The sequence below is a fragment of the Pelobates fuscus genome, chromosome 5 (genome assembly GCF_036172605.1).
Source record: "Pelobates fuscus isolate aPelFus1 chromosome 5, aPelFus1.pri, whole genome shotgun sequence".
Taxonomy (NCBI): domain Eukaryota; kingdom Metazoa; phylum Chordata; class Amphibia; order Anura; family Pelobatidae; genus Pelobates; species Pelobates fuscus.
This window is the reverse complement of record NC_086321.1, coordinates 206,156,851-206,172,297: the sequence shown is the minus strand read 5'-3', so window position 1 is coordinate 206,172,297 and position 15,447 is coordinate 206,156,851. Positions and strand designations below refer to the sequence as shown.

Genomic DNA, 15,447 nt, shown 5'->3' with positions numbered 1-15,447 from the left:
TGATTCACCATTCGTCTAAGCATCGGTAGGCTGACAGTGGATAATAGTACCATCAGCACCTCGGAACATCATTCAAGTATTAAATTGATTGAGAAATTGTTTAACACTGAACAGTGAGTTGGCACTAGGGGATTCTAGACATTACCATTTCAGTGAAATAGGGTGGTTACGGTGACTAGAGTGTCCCGTTAAGATGAAAATCCAACAAAAAGATTATATATTCGTATTGTACTGTGTGTGTGTAAAATTTGATTTATTATTTTTCTTTCTATTTAATTATTATTTTTCTTGCCATTTAAACAAAATTGCCATTATTGCCTCAATTTTCTTTGGGAATGTGTTGCAGCCTAAAGATACACAACAGGCACTCAGTAGAAAAGCCTCAGCTGTAAACATGGAAAAATTTAAAAAGTTTGCTGCGCGAAGAAAATGGAAAGTAAGTTTACAAATTTGACAATTTACTGGCTGTTTTGTTTTGTTTTGTTATCGCTGACAAAATTGTAGTTAAACATCAAACAGTGACGTTGTACTTGGTATATGTTATCCTGAAAGTAGATGTATGTAAAATATAAGAGTTATTTATTATCTTGCTAAATGTTACATGCAAGGTATAAATGCAATGTTCATTAGGTAATGAGTAAAATTGCTGAAGCAGTGCAGCTTGTGACCATTTCAGCCAGTAAAGCATGTTGACCGTTCTAATGTGATTTGGATTCCCATCTCCACCCCCCAACCCCTTTACCCACCTATCTTCTGTTTCTGACAAGTCCACTAATAACAGAAACAGGGCATCAATGTGTAGCAACAGGAAAGAGAAACCCAACACCGGAACCTGCTCTGCATGATCACACAGAGCAGGAGGTAAGAAATTATAAATTAAACAGACTGTGCGATAAAGGAAGTGTAGACATTAGATGACTCTTTACAGGAAGTATTTAGGAAGGCTGTGCACATTACATGCAGGGAGGTGAGACTAGGGCTCTGTACATACGAGAAATTTAACACCTAAATGGCAGAGAATTGAGCAGTGAGATTACAAGAGAATGTTCTATACACCAAAACTGCTTTATTAAGCTAAAAGTGTTGTGCTGCCTATAGTATCCATTTAAATTTGCAATTCTCTCTGAATTAATTTAGAATTTTCATCTTTGTGAATAATGCTGTTCGTTTGTGTATGGCTTACAATATGGATACTGTGACTGACAAGCTATATGTTTTTGTCTTTTTAGCAATCTGTCCGTTTAATCTCACTGTGCCAAAGATTGTCCAGATCGTTTTTGTCCAGGAGCAACATGAGCATTGCTAGAAGTGATGACACCCTGGTAAATATGTAATATAAACAATATAAGTCGTTCTTATTTAATAAAAAATATTTAGTGTGGGTGGTTAAAAATCATAAACTAAATTGCATCAGAAAAAAACAGCTGTATTCATTCCAGTGTTACACTTAAGGAACACCATAGAAATACAAACATGTATTCTTGACACTGTAGGTCTAAATGCGCTATTTAGGCAGCCTGCCCCCTGTCAGCTAAGTAACGTGATTTACTCCCCTTTTTTCCAGTGCTTGGCAGATTTACCTCATGGCTGGCCCCACCCCCGCTCCACCTCCATGGCTGAGATCATCACATTTTATGTCCCATAGGAAAGCATTGGGAAGCTATTGTGCATGCTTAACAAAATGCAGCGCTATGCAAATCGGAATCTCCTCATAGAGGTACATTGAATCAATTCATCTCCATGAGGGACATTCCATGCCTCCATGTAGAGCGTGTGCAGCACTCAGGGCCGGCCTTAGGGGTGTGCGAGCTGTGCGGCCGCACAGGGCGCCATGGAGCAGGGGGCGCCCTGCGGCCGCACAGCTCACACATGGCTGGCCTTGATAAAAAAAAAATTGCGGCGGGGGCGGGAATTACAGTGCGGCGGGGCGGAGCTAAAATGCCGTCTAACTGCTGCAGGGGAAGCAGGAAGGAGTCCCCGCTTTCCCCACTTTCCCCAACAACCAGAATCCAGGAGCTGCACTGCCTGTCTGCCTCCACAAGGAACATAGGTAATGATGTGATTGTCTGCTTGTGTGTGTGTGTGTGTGTGTGTGTGTGTGTGTGTGTGTGTGACTGCCTGCCTGTGTGTGTGTGTGTGTGTGTGTGTGTGACTGTCTGCCTGTGTGTGTGTGTGTGTGACTGTCTGCCTGTGTGTGTGTGTGTGTGGCTGTCTGCCTGTGTGTGTGTGTGTGTGGCTGTCTGCCTGTGTGTGTGTGTGTGTGGCTGTCTGCCTGTGTGTGTGTGTGTGTGTGTGGCTGTCTGCCTGTGTGTGTGTGTGTGTGGCTGTCTGCCTGTGTGTGTGTGTGTGTGTGGCTGTCTGCCTGTGTGTGTGTGTGTGTGGCTGTCTGCCTGTGTGTGTGTGTGTGACTGTCTGGTTCTTATCTGCCGTCACATTCTATGTCTGTGTGTGTGTTTTTTTGTGTGTGGCTGTCTGTGTGTGACTTCCTGCGTGTGCTTGTGTGTGTGTGTGTGTGACTGTCTGCCTGTGTGTGTGTGTGTGTGGCTGTCTGCCTGTGTGTGTGTGTGTGTGTGGCTGTCTGCCTGTGTGTGTGTGTGTGTGTGGCTGTCTGCATGTGTGTGTGTGTGGCTGTCTGCCTGTGTGTGTGTGTGTGTGGCTGTCTGCCTGTGTGTGTGTGGCTGTCTGCCTGTGTGTGTGTGTGTGGTTGTCTGCCTGTGTGTGTGGCTGTCTGCCTGTGTGTGTGGCTGTCTGCCTGTGTGTGTGTGTGGCTGTCTGCCTGTGTGTGTGTGTGGTTGTCTGCCTGTGTGTGTGGCTGTCTGCCTGTGTGTGTGTGTGTGTGACTGTCTGCCTGACTGTCTGCTTGTGTGTATGGCTGTCTGCCTGACTGTCTGCCTGTGTGTATGGCTGTCTGCCTGACTGTCTGCCTGTGTGTATGGCTGTCTGCCTGACTGTCTGCCTGTGTGTGTGGCTGTCTGCCTGTGTGTGTGACTGTCTGCCTGTGTGTGTGGCTGTCTGCCTGTGTGTGTGGCTGTCTGCCTGTGTGTGTGGCTGTCTGCCTGTGTGTGTGTGGCTGTCTGCCTGTGTGTGTGTGGCTGTCTGCCTGTGTGTGTGTGGCTGTCTGCCTGTGTGTGTGTGGCTGTCTGCCTGTGTGTGTGTGTGGCTGTCTGCCTGTGTGTGTGTGTGGCTGTCTGCCTGTGTGTGTGTGTGGCTGTCTGCCTGTGTGTGTGTGGCTGTCTGCCTGTGTGTGTGTGGCTGTCTGCCTGTGTGTGTGTGTGGCTGTCTGCCTGTGTGTGTGTGTGGCTGTCTGCCTGTGTGTGTGTGTGGCTGTCTGCCTGTGTGTGTGTGTGGCTGTCTGCCTGTGTGTGTGTGTGGCTGTCTGCCTGTGTGTGTGTGTGGCTGTCTGCCTGTGTGTGTGTGTGGCTGTCTGCCTGTGTGTGTGTGTGGCTGTCTGCCTGTGTGTGTGTGTGGCTGTCTGCCTGTGTGTGTGTGTGGCTGTCTGCCTGTGTGTGTGTGTGGCTGTCTGCCTGTGTGTGTGTGTGGCTGTCTGCCTGTGTGTGTGTGTGGCTGTCTGCCTGTGTGTGTGTGTGTGGCTGTCTGCCTGTGTGTGTGTGTGTGGCTGTCTGCCTGTGTGTGTGACTGTGACTTCCTATGTGTGACTGTCTGGGCAGACTAGATGGGCCGAATGGTTCTTATCTGCCGTCACATTCTATGTCTGTGTGTGTGTGGCTGTCTGTGTGTGACTTCCTGCATGTGTTTGTGTGTGTGTGTGACTGTATGCCTGTGTGTGTGTGTGTGTGTGTGGCTGTCTGCCTGTGTGTGTGTGTGTGTGTGTGTGTGGCTGTCTGTCTGTGTGTGTGTGACTGTCTGCCTGTGTGTGTGTGTGTGTGTGTGTGGCTGTCTGCCTGTGTGTGTGTGACTGTCTGCCTGTGTGTGTGTGTGTGTGACTGTCTGCCTGTGTGTGTGTGTGTGTGTGTGTGACTGTCTGCCTGTGTGTGTGTGTGTGTGTGTGACTGTCTGCCTGTGTGTGTGTGTGACTGTCTGCCTGTGTGTATGGCTGTCTGCCTGACTGTCTGGCTGTCTGCCTGACTGTCTGCTTGTGTGTATGGCTGTCTGCCTGACTGTCTGCCTGTGTGTGTGGCTGTCTGCCTGTGTGTGTGGCTGTCTGCCTGTGTGTGTGGCTGTCTGCCTGTGTGTGTGGCTGTCTGCCTGTGTGTGTGGCTGTCTGCCTGTGTGTGTGGCTGTCTGCCTGTGTGTGTGGCTGTCTGCCTGTGTGTGTGTGGCTGTCTGCCTGTGTGTGTGGCTGTCTGCCTGTGTGTGTGGCTGTCTGCCTGTGTGTGTGGCTGTCTGCCTGTGTGTGTGGCTGTCTGCCTGTGTGTGTGGCTGTCTGCCTGTGTGTGACTGTCTGGGCAGACTAGATGGGCCGAATGGTTCTTATCTGCCGTCACATTCTATGTCTGTGTGTGTGTGTATGTGTGTGGCTGTCTGTGTGTGACTTCCTGCGTGTGTTTGTGTGTGTGTATGGCTGTCTGTAACGGACCGTTTAGCTCAGAAGGGGAAAAAAACGTTTAGGCGATAATCCCCTTTCCCATAGACCCACAGCTACTGCAAGCACCAATCTCCCGAACTCCAAACTGTACGAATCTTCCAACTCACGAACTGGAAACACACGAACCCTGGAATAGCTGAACAGGAAAAGCATACAATCCGCTTACACTCCTGGCAGTCAGCATACAATCCAATTCCCCCAATAACGAGACGACACTTTGTTTTGAGGGTCAAGCAGAATCTGAGGTGCTGGCACACCCAGCCTGGTTTTTATTACAGTTGTTGCAAATACAGGTTCGCCCACAGGGAGGTATAAAACAACCAATCACATCAGTTACATCCCACATATTCCCTCCCCTCATCCTGAGAGGAAACTCAATTACACATACAGTTAAAACATACTTTCTACCCAACTTTCATAACTCTAAAACCATACATCACATTCACATAAAAATTACATATTCACAATCAATCCATTCAGGGGAACAACATATTAAAAAATGGCATGAATCAGACCAGGGGTTCAAAAGTTAGTAAAATATCTTTTGGGCCCTGGCTGGCACATGGCTATCTGGCTCAGACCGGTTTTACAGAGCCCTCTCTCCTGGAGACAATGGAGAAGTAATCCAATTACCTCCCAGGACAGAGACCAGACTCCATTATGCACATGAGGACACAAAGACAGTAAAACACTTTAAAATACATAGTCACATTTTACACATAACACACAGACATTTCACATATCCCCAGATAGCTGGGATCTGAGCGCACAAAACTACCGAATAGCGCTCAGATTCTATTCACACAGTTCAATTGCCATGGAGCTAAGTCTTTCCCATAGTCTTTCATTATATGAATGAGCTATCACCGCTCACACAGGGCAAGTACCGAATGACCCCACTGTGTTTAAAGGGCCAGAATGAGTGACATGCACTCTGTTAGGGCCGAATACGGTTTTTAAAGGACCCAATCTCCCAGGGCCAAAGTCCAAAGGCAGCAGGCGGGCAACCAGGCTTCTCCAGTTCATAGTGGCGAGGTTTGTTTCGCCACACTGTCTGCCTGTGTGTGTGTGTGACAGGGTGTGGGGGGGACGGGAAGGGGGGGGGGGGGGGGGGCGCTGTGAAGATTTTTTTGCACAGGGCGCCCAAAGGCCTAAGGCTGGCCCTGGCAGCACTGACCCAGGAAGCACCTCTAGTGGCTCTCTGAGTGACTGCCACTGGAAGTATTACTAAGCAGTAATGTAAACATTAAGCTGTAGGTAGTTTGGTGACTATAGTGTCCCTTTAACAAAAATTCTATATTCAGAGGTTGGGCTGTCTTCGTAATGGCATAATGAACAGTGGCTTTTAGACCAAGCACTTCAGTATTGTTATGCTGAAATGATAAAGGATATTTAAGGCTATTGTGTATGAAAGAAGCACCTGTTCTGAATCAGTAATGCTCAGATACAGTGATTGACCTTTAGAGTGATTATTGCAGGAACTTGTTTAAACAACACATAAAGACATTGCACATTCAGTCAATGAGCTGCCACATCCCTTTATCTGTAACACTGTCTTTTCTTCTTGTTTTGTCTGTGTAAAATCTACTGGTTCATACATTTATTTTATGGCATTCCTTTTAAATATTGGCTGGTTGTGGGGAATAACCGTCCTGTGGTTTAGTGATGTTTAAGAAGCTAAACATCGAATAAACTTTTCTTAACCCCTTAAGGACACATGACATGTGTGACATGTCATGATTCCCTTTTATTCCAGAAGTTTGGTCCTTAAGGGGTTAAACTAAAATATGCAAATCACAAGATGCAGTGGGTCATTCTGTATCCATATCATTGTTTTTAGTGAACCCATCTCTCAAAAAAATGACCCATAGCAAGATCTACATTAAATGTGTATTCAGTACTAAGGGATTACTCGTGTGTGTATTGCTAATAGATGTATAGTAACAACTGTGTCAAAACTATTCCCAGGACATCATCTTCTTTTAAAACCTAACCTAATCTTACCTCAGGCTAGATTTTCATCCACAGATACAGAGTTCTAAATAAAAAAAAATTTAAAAATGCTCTACAGTTAGGAAATGCAACACTTACTTTGTGAATAGGGAAACAAATTATAATTACCACATAGCAAAAGAAAAATCGTATTTGAAAACAACATAAATTCACATTTTCAGTCAGGGTAAGAACTTGTTATCGGCAACTGTCTTGCGGTAAATCCAGTCCTGATCTTTCCTACACATTTCTTTGCAATTCTGTTTTATGTTTGTCCTTTGACCATGTTTTTCTCATAAACACATCTGGCTAGTTTCGATTTAACTTGATGTAAAAGGAATTTAGTGGTGTGTTGATTTGGGTAATCGAAAGGTTCGTAACTGTAAAAGAGAGCCAATAACTGCAGCATATGTTTAATTAGTAGTAAACATAGTGCAACATATATGTAAAAGGTTTACCTCTGCTGTCCCAAGTTGGCAATAGGTTTCCAAACACAGATGTTCTTGTTGCAGATGTTCTATCAGAGGATGATGGGAATTATCAGAGCGTGATTGTAGTGCAGAAAACCAAAGGGAACTAAAAGCTGTAATTATTAATGAAGTTTCTTTGAAATTGAAATAACTTAATTTTTCGCAAAGTCTGGTTTTGATATTGTTACCGTAAATAAAGAAACTCTAATGGTGCTGTACGTTTTCAATACAAAATTAAAATGTAAGGGATGTAAGATACTGGAGTATTGTTTGCAGACGCATAGTGCCTGCCTTCTCTAGAAACAAATATCCATAAACTCTGTGTACAGAGCCAAACCCTGCTTGTTTCTGTATTTGATTTTCTTTTCAGTATTATAAAATGTGACATACTGCCACTCCTAGACAATGCCTGCTCTGGATGCTAGAGGAATGACTGCTCTGCTAGTCATCATCTTATCAGTGTGGCAGCGTGCTTCTTAGATTATTTTGCTTTGTTTTTCTGGCTTTCTGACCTGAAGATGCTGTGACATGTTTGGGTTGATTAGAGAGGCATATTTTTTTTATTTTCAGTGTCTGGTTTAAGAAGCAAGGGTAAATATAGGATGTCTTTATAGCTTCGTGCCTCATAGAGCTTCAGATTTTATATATAAAAAAAATGTAAAAAAAGATTTCTCTCACCCCTCCTAGGTGGTATGTTTATTCCTCATTCTCGGGTCCTCTACTAGAGGCCTGGGGGTTTGAGGGTTCTGCACAGTATCTTAGCTGTTCTTAGAACTGCACTCTTCTGGACAGCAATCTCAGTTGTACCACCTGGAATCTGTTGAAGCTACTCCCCCAACTTGGGAGTAACAGCCTAGAGTGTTCTTATCACAACTGAGACTACTACTGCCTTCACTTTCCACATCCTTTCTAGTTCTTCTTTCACTCCGTGGTATTTGTCCACCTCCTCATGTTTGTTCTTCCTGATGTTATAGTCCCTGGGTATTGCCACATCCACCACGACTGCAGTCTTTCGTTCCTTGTCTACCACCACAATGTCTGGTTGGTTGGCCAGCACTTGCTGGTCTGTCTGCATCTTGAAGTCCCACAGGATCTTAATCCTGTCATTCTCAACTACCCTTTGTGGTATCTCCCATCTGGACTTAGGCAGGTCCAATCCATATTCTGTGCAGATGTTTCTGTACGCAACTTGGTTGTGTCTCTCCGTGTATGCTGTTCCTGCTAACATCTTGCATCCGTCTACTAGGTGCTGGACTGTCTGGATGGCTGCCTGTAAGGATATAAACAAACACGTTTCTATTTGACCACTCTGTGTGTGTGTGTGTATGTATGTAGATAGATATAGATAGATATAGATAGATATAGATAGATATAGATAGATATAGATAGATATAGATAGATATAGATAGATATAGATAGATATAGATAGATATAGATAGATATAGATAGATATAGATAGATATAGATAGATATAGATAGATATAGATAGATATAGATAGATATAGATAGATATAGATAGATATAGATAGATATAGATAGATAGATATAGATATATAGATATATATATATATATATATATATATATATATAGATATATATATATATATAGACATATATATATATATATATATATATATATATATATATATATATATATATATATATATATATATATATAGATATAGGCCACATATAGGCCACAGTGGTCAAATAGACACTTGTTTGTTTATATCCTTTCAGGCAGCCATCCAGGAGGAGGCCAACATGATCTTACACCAAATATATTGTGAGGAAATTTCACTCATTGGACAATTCTATACCACATGCATGTTTTTGGTTTAGTTGTTTTCACAGCCTGCTGGGAGTGGGGGAACATGCGATCTTCACCATTCTGGAATTGTCCTGTGCGTTTCAGCAGGCTTGATCGCTTCACTCTTTATTCCAGCTAGGTCGGGGTTGCTTCCCTGGGTTGGAAAGGGATCACTCCCACCATCTCCAGGCCGTGGGATCGGCCGTCTACCCTGCCTGGTGCGCACTAGGCTGCATATGTCATGGTGGAGTAACGTAGCTCCTGGAGAGTTGCTGACTGCTGCTCAGCGTAGCGGGTAGATACGGTAAATAGAATTCCTCATAACTAGTCCCAAAATGAGCTTGATGGGGGCACAAAGTGCTTAGTTTGGTAGAATAGTGGAGGAGCTCAGTCTGGATGCGTCCTTCCACCATGACGGTCAGGCCCCGCCCCCGTCCTAACATTGTGTTATGTCATATGGGGAGATTTATCAAGGCAAAGCAGGTGCCATTAGATGTACAAAGTGCTAAATGTAGAGAGAAGTGCTGTTGGTTTCCTTGGTAATTGTTCTTTATGTAGCACATCACCCCAGAGTAGCACCCATTCTTGCCATGATAAATCTCCCCTAAAGTTTTGTTACTCAACAACATCTTATCTGATTATGTTCCTCCATTCTGTCAGATATTCTGACATTCTCCAAATCACACTGAACTGTATCTTGCATCTAAATGAACCCATGTGTTAATATTTTTGTACATTGCCTGCATTTTATTGCTTATTGAGTTGTGATAATTTTGGTTTGCGTTGTAGGATGAAGAAGACTCATTCGTAATGAAGGCCATAATTCATGCCATAAATGATGATAATGTTCCTGGCTTGCAACATCTCCTTGGCTCTATGACAAACTATGATATTAACCAGCCAAACAAGGTAAATTGCTGTACTATAAAGTGTATATTTTACTAATGCAATATTATTTCAGTAAAAATTACAAAATGCAGAATCTGTTACATATATACCAGTCTTGATAAAAGTAGTACCTCTAAAGTACTTTCTCCTGGAGGTGAAATCTTACCCTGTGGAATACCATGTTCTCATGAGTTCAGAAGACTAATTTATGTCTGCACTTTACTATTCTGGATTCCTGCATTTCATAGATTGATATGCCATTTTAATATATGTTTTTAATAATTATTAGTTTTGCATGTTTTCCTTTGGCGGTTGTCTTGATGCAACCAATCAACCGATATTAAATGCACCTCAAACTGACAGCCCTGTTTGTAAAAACATCATAGGCATCTATTGTGGAAAGTTACTGAAAACCTTGGTCTAGTTTTTTTGTAAAGCCTTTAACTTTTAGTTTATAAATAAACCGCTGTGTAGAGTAATAATTTTAATCCAGAACACGTAACTAGATATTACTTACTTGGTTGTAATATTTATTTCATTTATATTGTTTAGTAAAATTACAATCTGCAACCTTTCAAGTTGCAGTTGTGAGAACAGGCTGAACGTATCCTGCAAAATAATGTACTTTTCCGATGATACATTGATAAATGTATTTTTCAGTGGCCACCTTTTGGGTTAACCAACACATTTTAGCAATGCAGGATTTACAAATCAAGAACATTTTTTGTGTATCAGTCCCATCCATTCAATGCCCTGGTTTCTTATGCTAGGTAGCTATGAACCATATAACACACATTACGACTTGGTTCTCTTGTAGCCTTGCTGTCCTTGATTGTACACCATTGATTAAAGCAATCATTCAGCTTGCAACTGAGATCTACTGCACGCAACTTATAGATTAGCTCACCATGTAGAGCTGTGTAGAACACTGCTCAGTTCTGTTATATGACTCAAAGTTATCCTGGCACTTCAGTTATTCAGTAAAATAACTATATTATCTTTGTTTGAGTTCAGTAAATGCATGCTGTGCGAGACCTTGCGAGTTATTTGATTTTAAGTATGAAACGATTCTTTTCTTCAACAGCATTTCTATTACCTTCCCCGCTATGGGCATTATGCTTATAGGTTATAGTTTTGCCATTCTTTCCAATTACCTTTTTTATGAAGTACCTTATATTTGCTGTATCTCCAGACCCTCCTGTTGAGCTGATGGATTTATATTTCCGTTAAAGGAAGAGAAATCAAACACTTATGCTCAAAGGGTTCTGAAATGCTTTCCTTGCAAATTAAATATTGTTAGCATCACTCCCTAGTCTCCTTATAACAGTGCTTTATCCCCCATCCCCCATATTCATTCACCGGTTTCGGTGATGCCACTCCTTTTTTTTTTTTTTTTTTGCGGGGAGGGGGGGAGGGGGGGAGGGGGGGGGGGAGGGGATTACGAGAAAAATAAACCTGCCATCATATTCCACGTTTCATGTGGACCCCCTTTAACGTAGGGACTGTGGGAGCCCTACATTTGCAATTCCCTTGTTAATAACTCAGTTAACTCTCTAGTACATAAAGTCCTTGCCTGCATCAGTATAAAGGTATGTACAGCCTGATGGACATTTCTTTTAAACTACACGCTGCACATATTTTTTAAATTACACAAACTTGGTCCACAGTAAGATTTCTTTGTGTAGTAGTGACTTATTTTTTTTTTTTAAACGAAACTTTTTTTTTTTTTCTCATGTGAATTTCCTATTACTGATAGGATTGTACTGCACTAGAATCCAAGTAGTATTCAAACGGTATATGGTTTCTCAGCATTTTTATACTTCTTGCTTCTGTTTTGCAGCATGGCACTCCTCCGTTATTAATTGCTGCAGGCTGCGGAAACATCCAAATGCTAGAATTGCTAACAAAACGTGGAGCACTTATTGAAATACAGGATAAGGTTTGTATAAATGGAATAGTCCTTATTTTAGCTAATTTCAATAGCCACAAGGTTTCATTTCTCATGTGTTTACTGAAGAAGGGGGAAGGGCAATGGCTGGTTTTAAAGCATCATACCCAAATCAACTTCTTGAAGTGGTTGTGGTGCCGTACTCTCTCTGCAGGCTTTTGTTTGACAAAATGATAAAAGTGACAGAATAGGGCCTTAAAAGCGGCCTGTTGTTCAGAGAGCAAGGGTATTACACCACCTTGCTTGTGTAGCAACTCTTACTAATGAGTTGGAAAGCAGTACTGACGTAGCAGGACATGCAAGCGTTCTCTCTAGTTGTGAGCATTTGCAAGGCTAAAGTCTGCACCTAGATATATGATTGGTGGTGTGTATGCTCAGATAGATTTGGCATTCTGTACATTGAAGCAGCTAGTTTTCATGGAGCGGTGTGTGCAAGTCCCTGCACATTAGCACACAGTGTATTTTGAAAGCTGGGAGGTGTAGCTCCCAGTTTTTAGCACTGATTACTCTGATTGAATCCTTTCTCAAAGGAAGTACTGCAAGGATGGAGTCCTGCCACCATGACTACTGTTTCCAACTGGAAGTTGTTATAATGTCTAAGATGTACTTTTTATTCTGCTAAGAAGTAAATGAAATTCCTTTTTTGTACAGTATGTTTTTCAAATTGATCTTTTTAATGTTCACTTGTATCTCTGATTATTATACTGTGTTCTTTTAGGCTGGTTCCAACGCAATGTACTGGGCGTCCCGTCATGGTCATGTTGAGACATTGAAATTTCTTCATCAGAACAAGTGCCCTTTAGATATTAAGGATAAGGTACGCTTGGGCCTATAGTACGTTTGTGCTACGTTTGATTTGGATCTGGAAGCTAACTGCTCTGGTATAAAAGGTGCACTTTGTGCATTCCACTGTTAATGGCACTTCTCATACTGCAAGTAAGATACAGATAAACTAAACCATCCACTCTGTGCAAGAAACATAGAAATTATAATCTGTATCACATAACAATTGTCCTCTGGACATGCTTATTATCTACAGCCAATAAAATACTGAAACACCTTTTTGGTTTCGTCAAAAGATCGTTATCACCATTAAATTGATTGCATGGTTAGAATCAGAAATATCAATGGCGTTTCTCATTAGATACTGAATGCTGCCTTGGGTTATGACTTTTACTGGCTTGCATATTTCCCGTGTTGGATAATAATATCTTTGTCATAATATCTGCACACTTACTTGGAAACGCTCCGTAATAGAAGGATAGAATCAGGAAGTATGGTTTTAAAAAGATTTAGTTGCTTTTATTTTTGGCAGCCCGTGTCAAGTTGTCACAAACCTACAAGTCAGGATATGGATTTGTTAGCATGCACCGGCAAGACTTCCCCCAACATCATCCCCACATCTAATATTGCTGTTTTCGAACTCACCATCACTGTTTTTCTTTGTAGTCTGGAGAGACTGCTCTTCACGTTGCAGCCCGTTATGGCCACGTTGATGTCATACAGTATCTATGCAGTATCGGATCACTTCCAGATATTCAGGATAAGGTAAGCCTGCCAACCTGTCTTTTTAAACTTCCCAGTAATGCTTACTCATCCAAGTATAGCTCCCAAATTCTGTTGATCATGCTACTCCTATAATTGCAAACCATCAGGACCGGAGTGAAAGTAATTATTGACCTGTGAAATGAATACAAATTATTGCTAATGTATGATTTCAAGTACAGCAAAGAAACACTGCAGTGCTTTATAATCACAATATGAATGCCTTTATTTTGCAGAGCAAAGTAATGTTTTACATGCCCCCTGACAGAGAATGAGTTAATTAGAATAATAGATTTGAAGACTTACCCTCCCACACCTGCCTTTTTTTTTTTTTTTTAAGTATATGTATACCGCTGTCACTAATTGTCTTACTTCAAACATCCAAGGCTTTGCAGAATAGCAGTCCTGCTTACACATGCAGAATAGCAGTCCTGCTTACACAGAGCCTGACTGGTAGCACAGTGTGTTATATCGCGTGTAACTTGGAGCCAGAATACAAGGCCACGAGCAGGTGTCTGTGTGGGAGGTTCACATTTTCCATTCTAAACGGTGCCACGCCAACTTTATCTCCACAGATTCCATGGAGGCATATTGTGTTAGGCAGGCTTTCTTTTTATACGCTATATGCTTGTTTAACATTGTTGGTAAGATTCTCTGTATAGTCTTATGTATAAATTCATAATATTTGCTATTTGTCTCTTTTTTACCATATTGTCTAAGTCTTTCTCACATTTTTTACTGTTAGAAATATTTGTTAGAATATTTAAATGTTTACCTGTGTGCTTTACGTCTTGTTTGTCTGTTCAACTATATATCTATCTCTCTTTGGATCCATCTTTCTCGCTTTGTGCTTTATTTGAGGGATGCCGGTTTTGCCTTTTCAATTTCAATTATCTTCCACCATAATATACATTGGTTGTAATAGGTTGTAAACCATAATAGCCAAGTTATAAAAATGTTCTAACTCCTCCATTTTTACTTTAATGCTGTTTGGCCTGAATTTGTTAGCAAGCGCAATGCACGTTGAATACATGTACTTAGGTACTGTGCTACGTTGTGATAATTCTGTATTTATACTTTCTAGGAAGAAGAAACTCCTCTTCACTGTGCTGCCTGGCACGGTTACTACCCTGTTGCAAAAGCTCTGTGCCAAGCTGGCTGCAGTGTTAACATTCGCAACAGAGAAGGGGAGACGCCCATTCTGACTGCATCGGCGAGAGGATACCACGATATTGTGGAATGCTTGGCTGAACACGGAGCTGACCTTAATGCAACAGACAAGGTGAATGAAGGCTGAATGATTCACATTGTTAGAAATTACATACACAGGCACTTGAGGGACAGTCATTCTCAGTGAATTACATCTCCACAGACACCTCTCCTGTAGCCAGTAATCTCCAATCCCTCACTGTTAACCCTGGTAGCAAAACATAAAAGCATTAGCAAGGACTCTCAGCAGTATAGAAAAGCAGTGCCAGTCTTGACATGTACCCACTCAGTTTAGCAGAAATTGCCAACGAACCCTGTGCAGCTGGGTAAATAATGAGCGGCGCTGACTTGCTTTTTAGCTTTCTGCACGGCTTGAAATTGGATGAAAATGCAGGTCCTGGCACTTATTTTTGTCTGGCATTAGCATTTTATAAATCAGTGCCAGGGGCATTAATGTGAAGTCAGTCATGTGCACGGTTCTGTCTGAGAATTCACAAGAGCTGACTGTACACACTCACTGTTCTTAATGCATAAAATGTTATTCAGGTATTATGAGCAGTACAGTAGGAATGGCCATCAATAATTTAAAATGCAGAAATTACTCATTCAGTGCATTAAACCCTGTGTGTAAGATTTCAAGCAAATATAAGAAGTATATTAAAATGATAGTCTGCAGCGCAATCGCTGCATTTTACAGTCAGCAGAATAACGATAAACCTTTAATTGCTTGTTTGAAAATCTACTCTAGTGAGTAAACAATATATTTATTTCATGCGTGAATGATTTTATGAGCTACATTTAGCATTTTGTATAAGTACAATCGTTTAATTGTGGCATTGTTTATTTTTTTAAATAACATTAATGGGCTCATGAAAGAACATGGGGACAGAGGATTGTGTATTAAATATATATTTCAGCCTGTGCTGTGACTGGGATTGTAATTAACCGTTTGTTGTAAGTTCTGTTTGTTCTGTTTTTATGCTTGTGTTTTCTTATGAAGCTGTGTATGTCACTCTGACCAATTAGGCCGCTCTGGATA

At 41.7% G+C, this 15,447-nt stretch overlaps 1 protein-coding gene across 3 annotated transcripts in view; it reads left to right on the top strand.

Moving 5' to 3' along the window:
* DAPK1 (death associated protein kinase 1) overlaps nucleotides 1–15,447 on the top strand; it is a 157,991-nt gene that overhangs the window by 97,352 nt on the left and 45,192 nt on the right. For all 3 annotated transcript variants that reach the window (XM_063454973.1, XM_063454974.1, XM_063454972.1), the window contains exons 10-16: nucleotides 347–436; nucleotides 1,230–1,322; nucleotides 9,608–9,727; nucleotides 11,547–11,645; nucleotides 12,373–12,471; nucleotides 13,104–13,202; nucleotides 14,284–14,481. In XM_063454973.1, coding sequence (XP_063311043.1) covers nucleotides 347–436; nucleotides 1,230–1,322; nucleotides 9,608–9,727; nucleotides 11,547–11,645; nucleotides 12,373–12,471; nucleotides 13,104–13,202; nucleotides 14,284–14,481 — 798 coding nt within the window. The remainder of the gene's footprint in view (nucleotides 1–346; nucleotides 437–1,229; nucleotides 1,323–9,607; nucleotides 9,728–11,546; nucleotides 11,646–12,372; nucleotides 12,472–13,103; nucleotides 13,203–14,283; nucleotides 14,482–15,447) is intronic.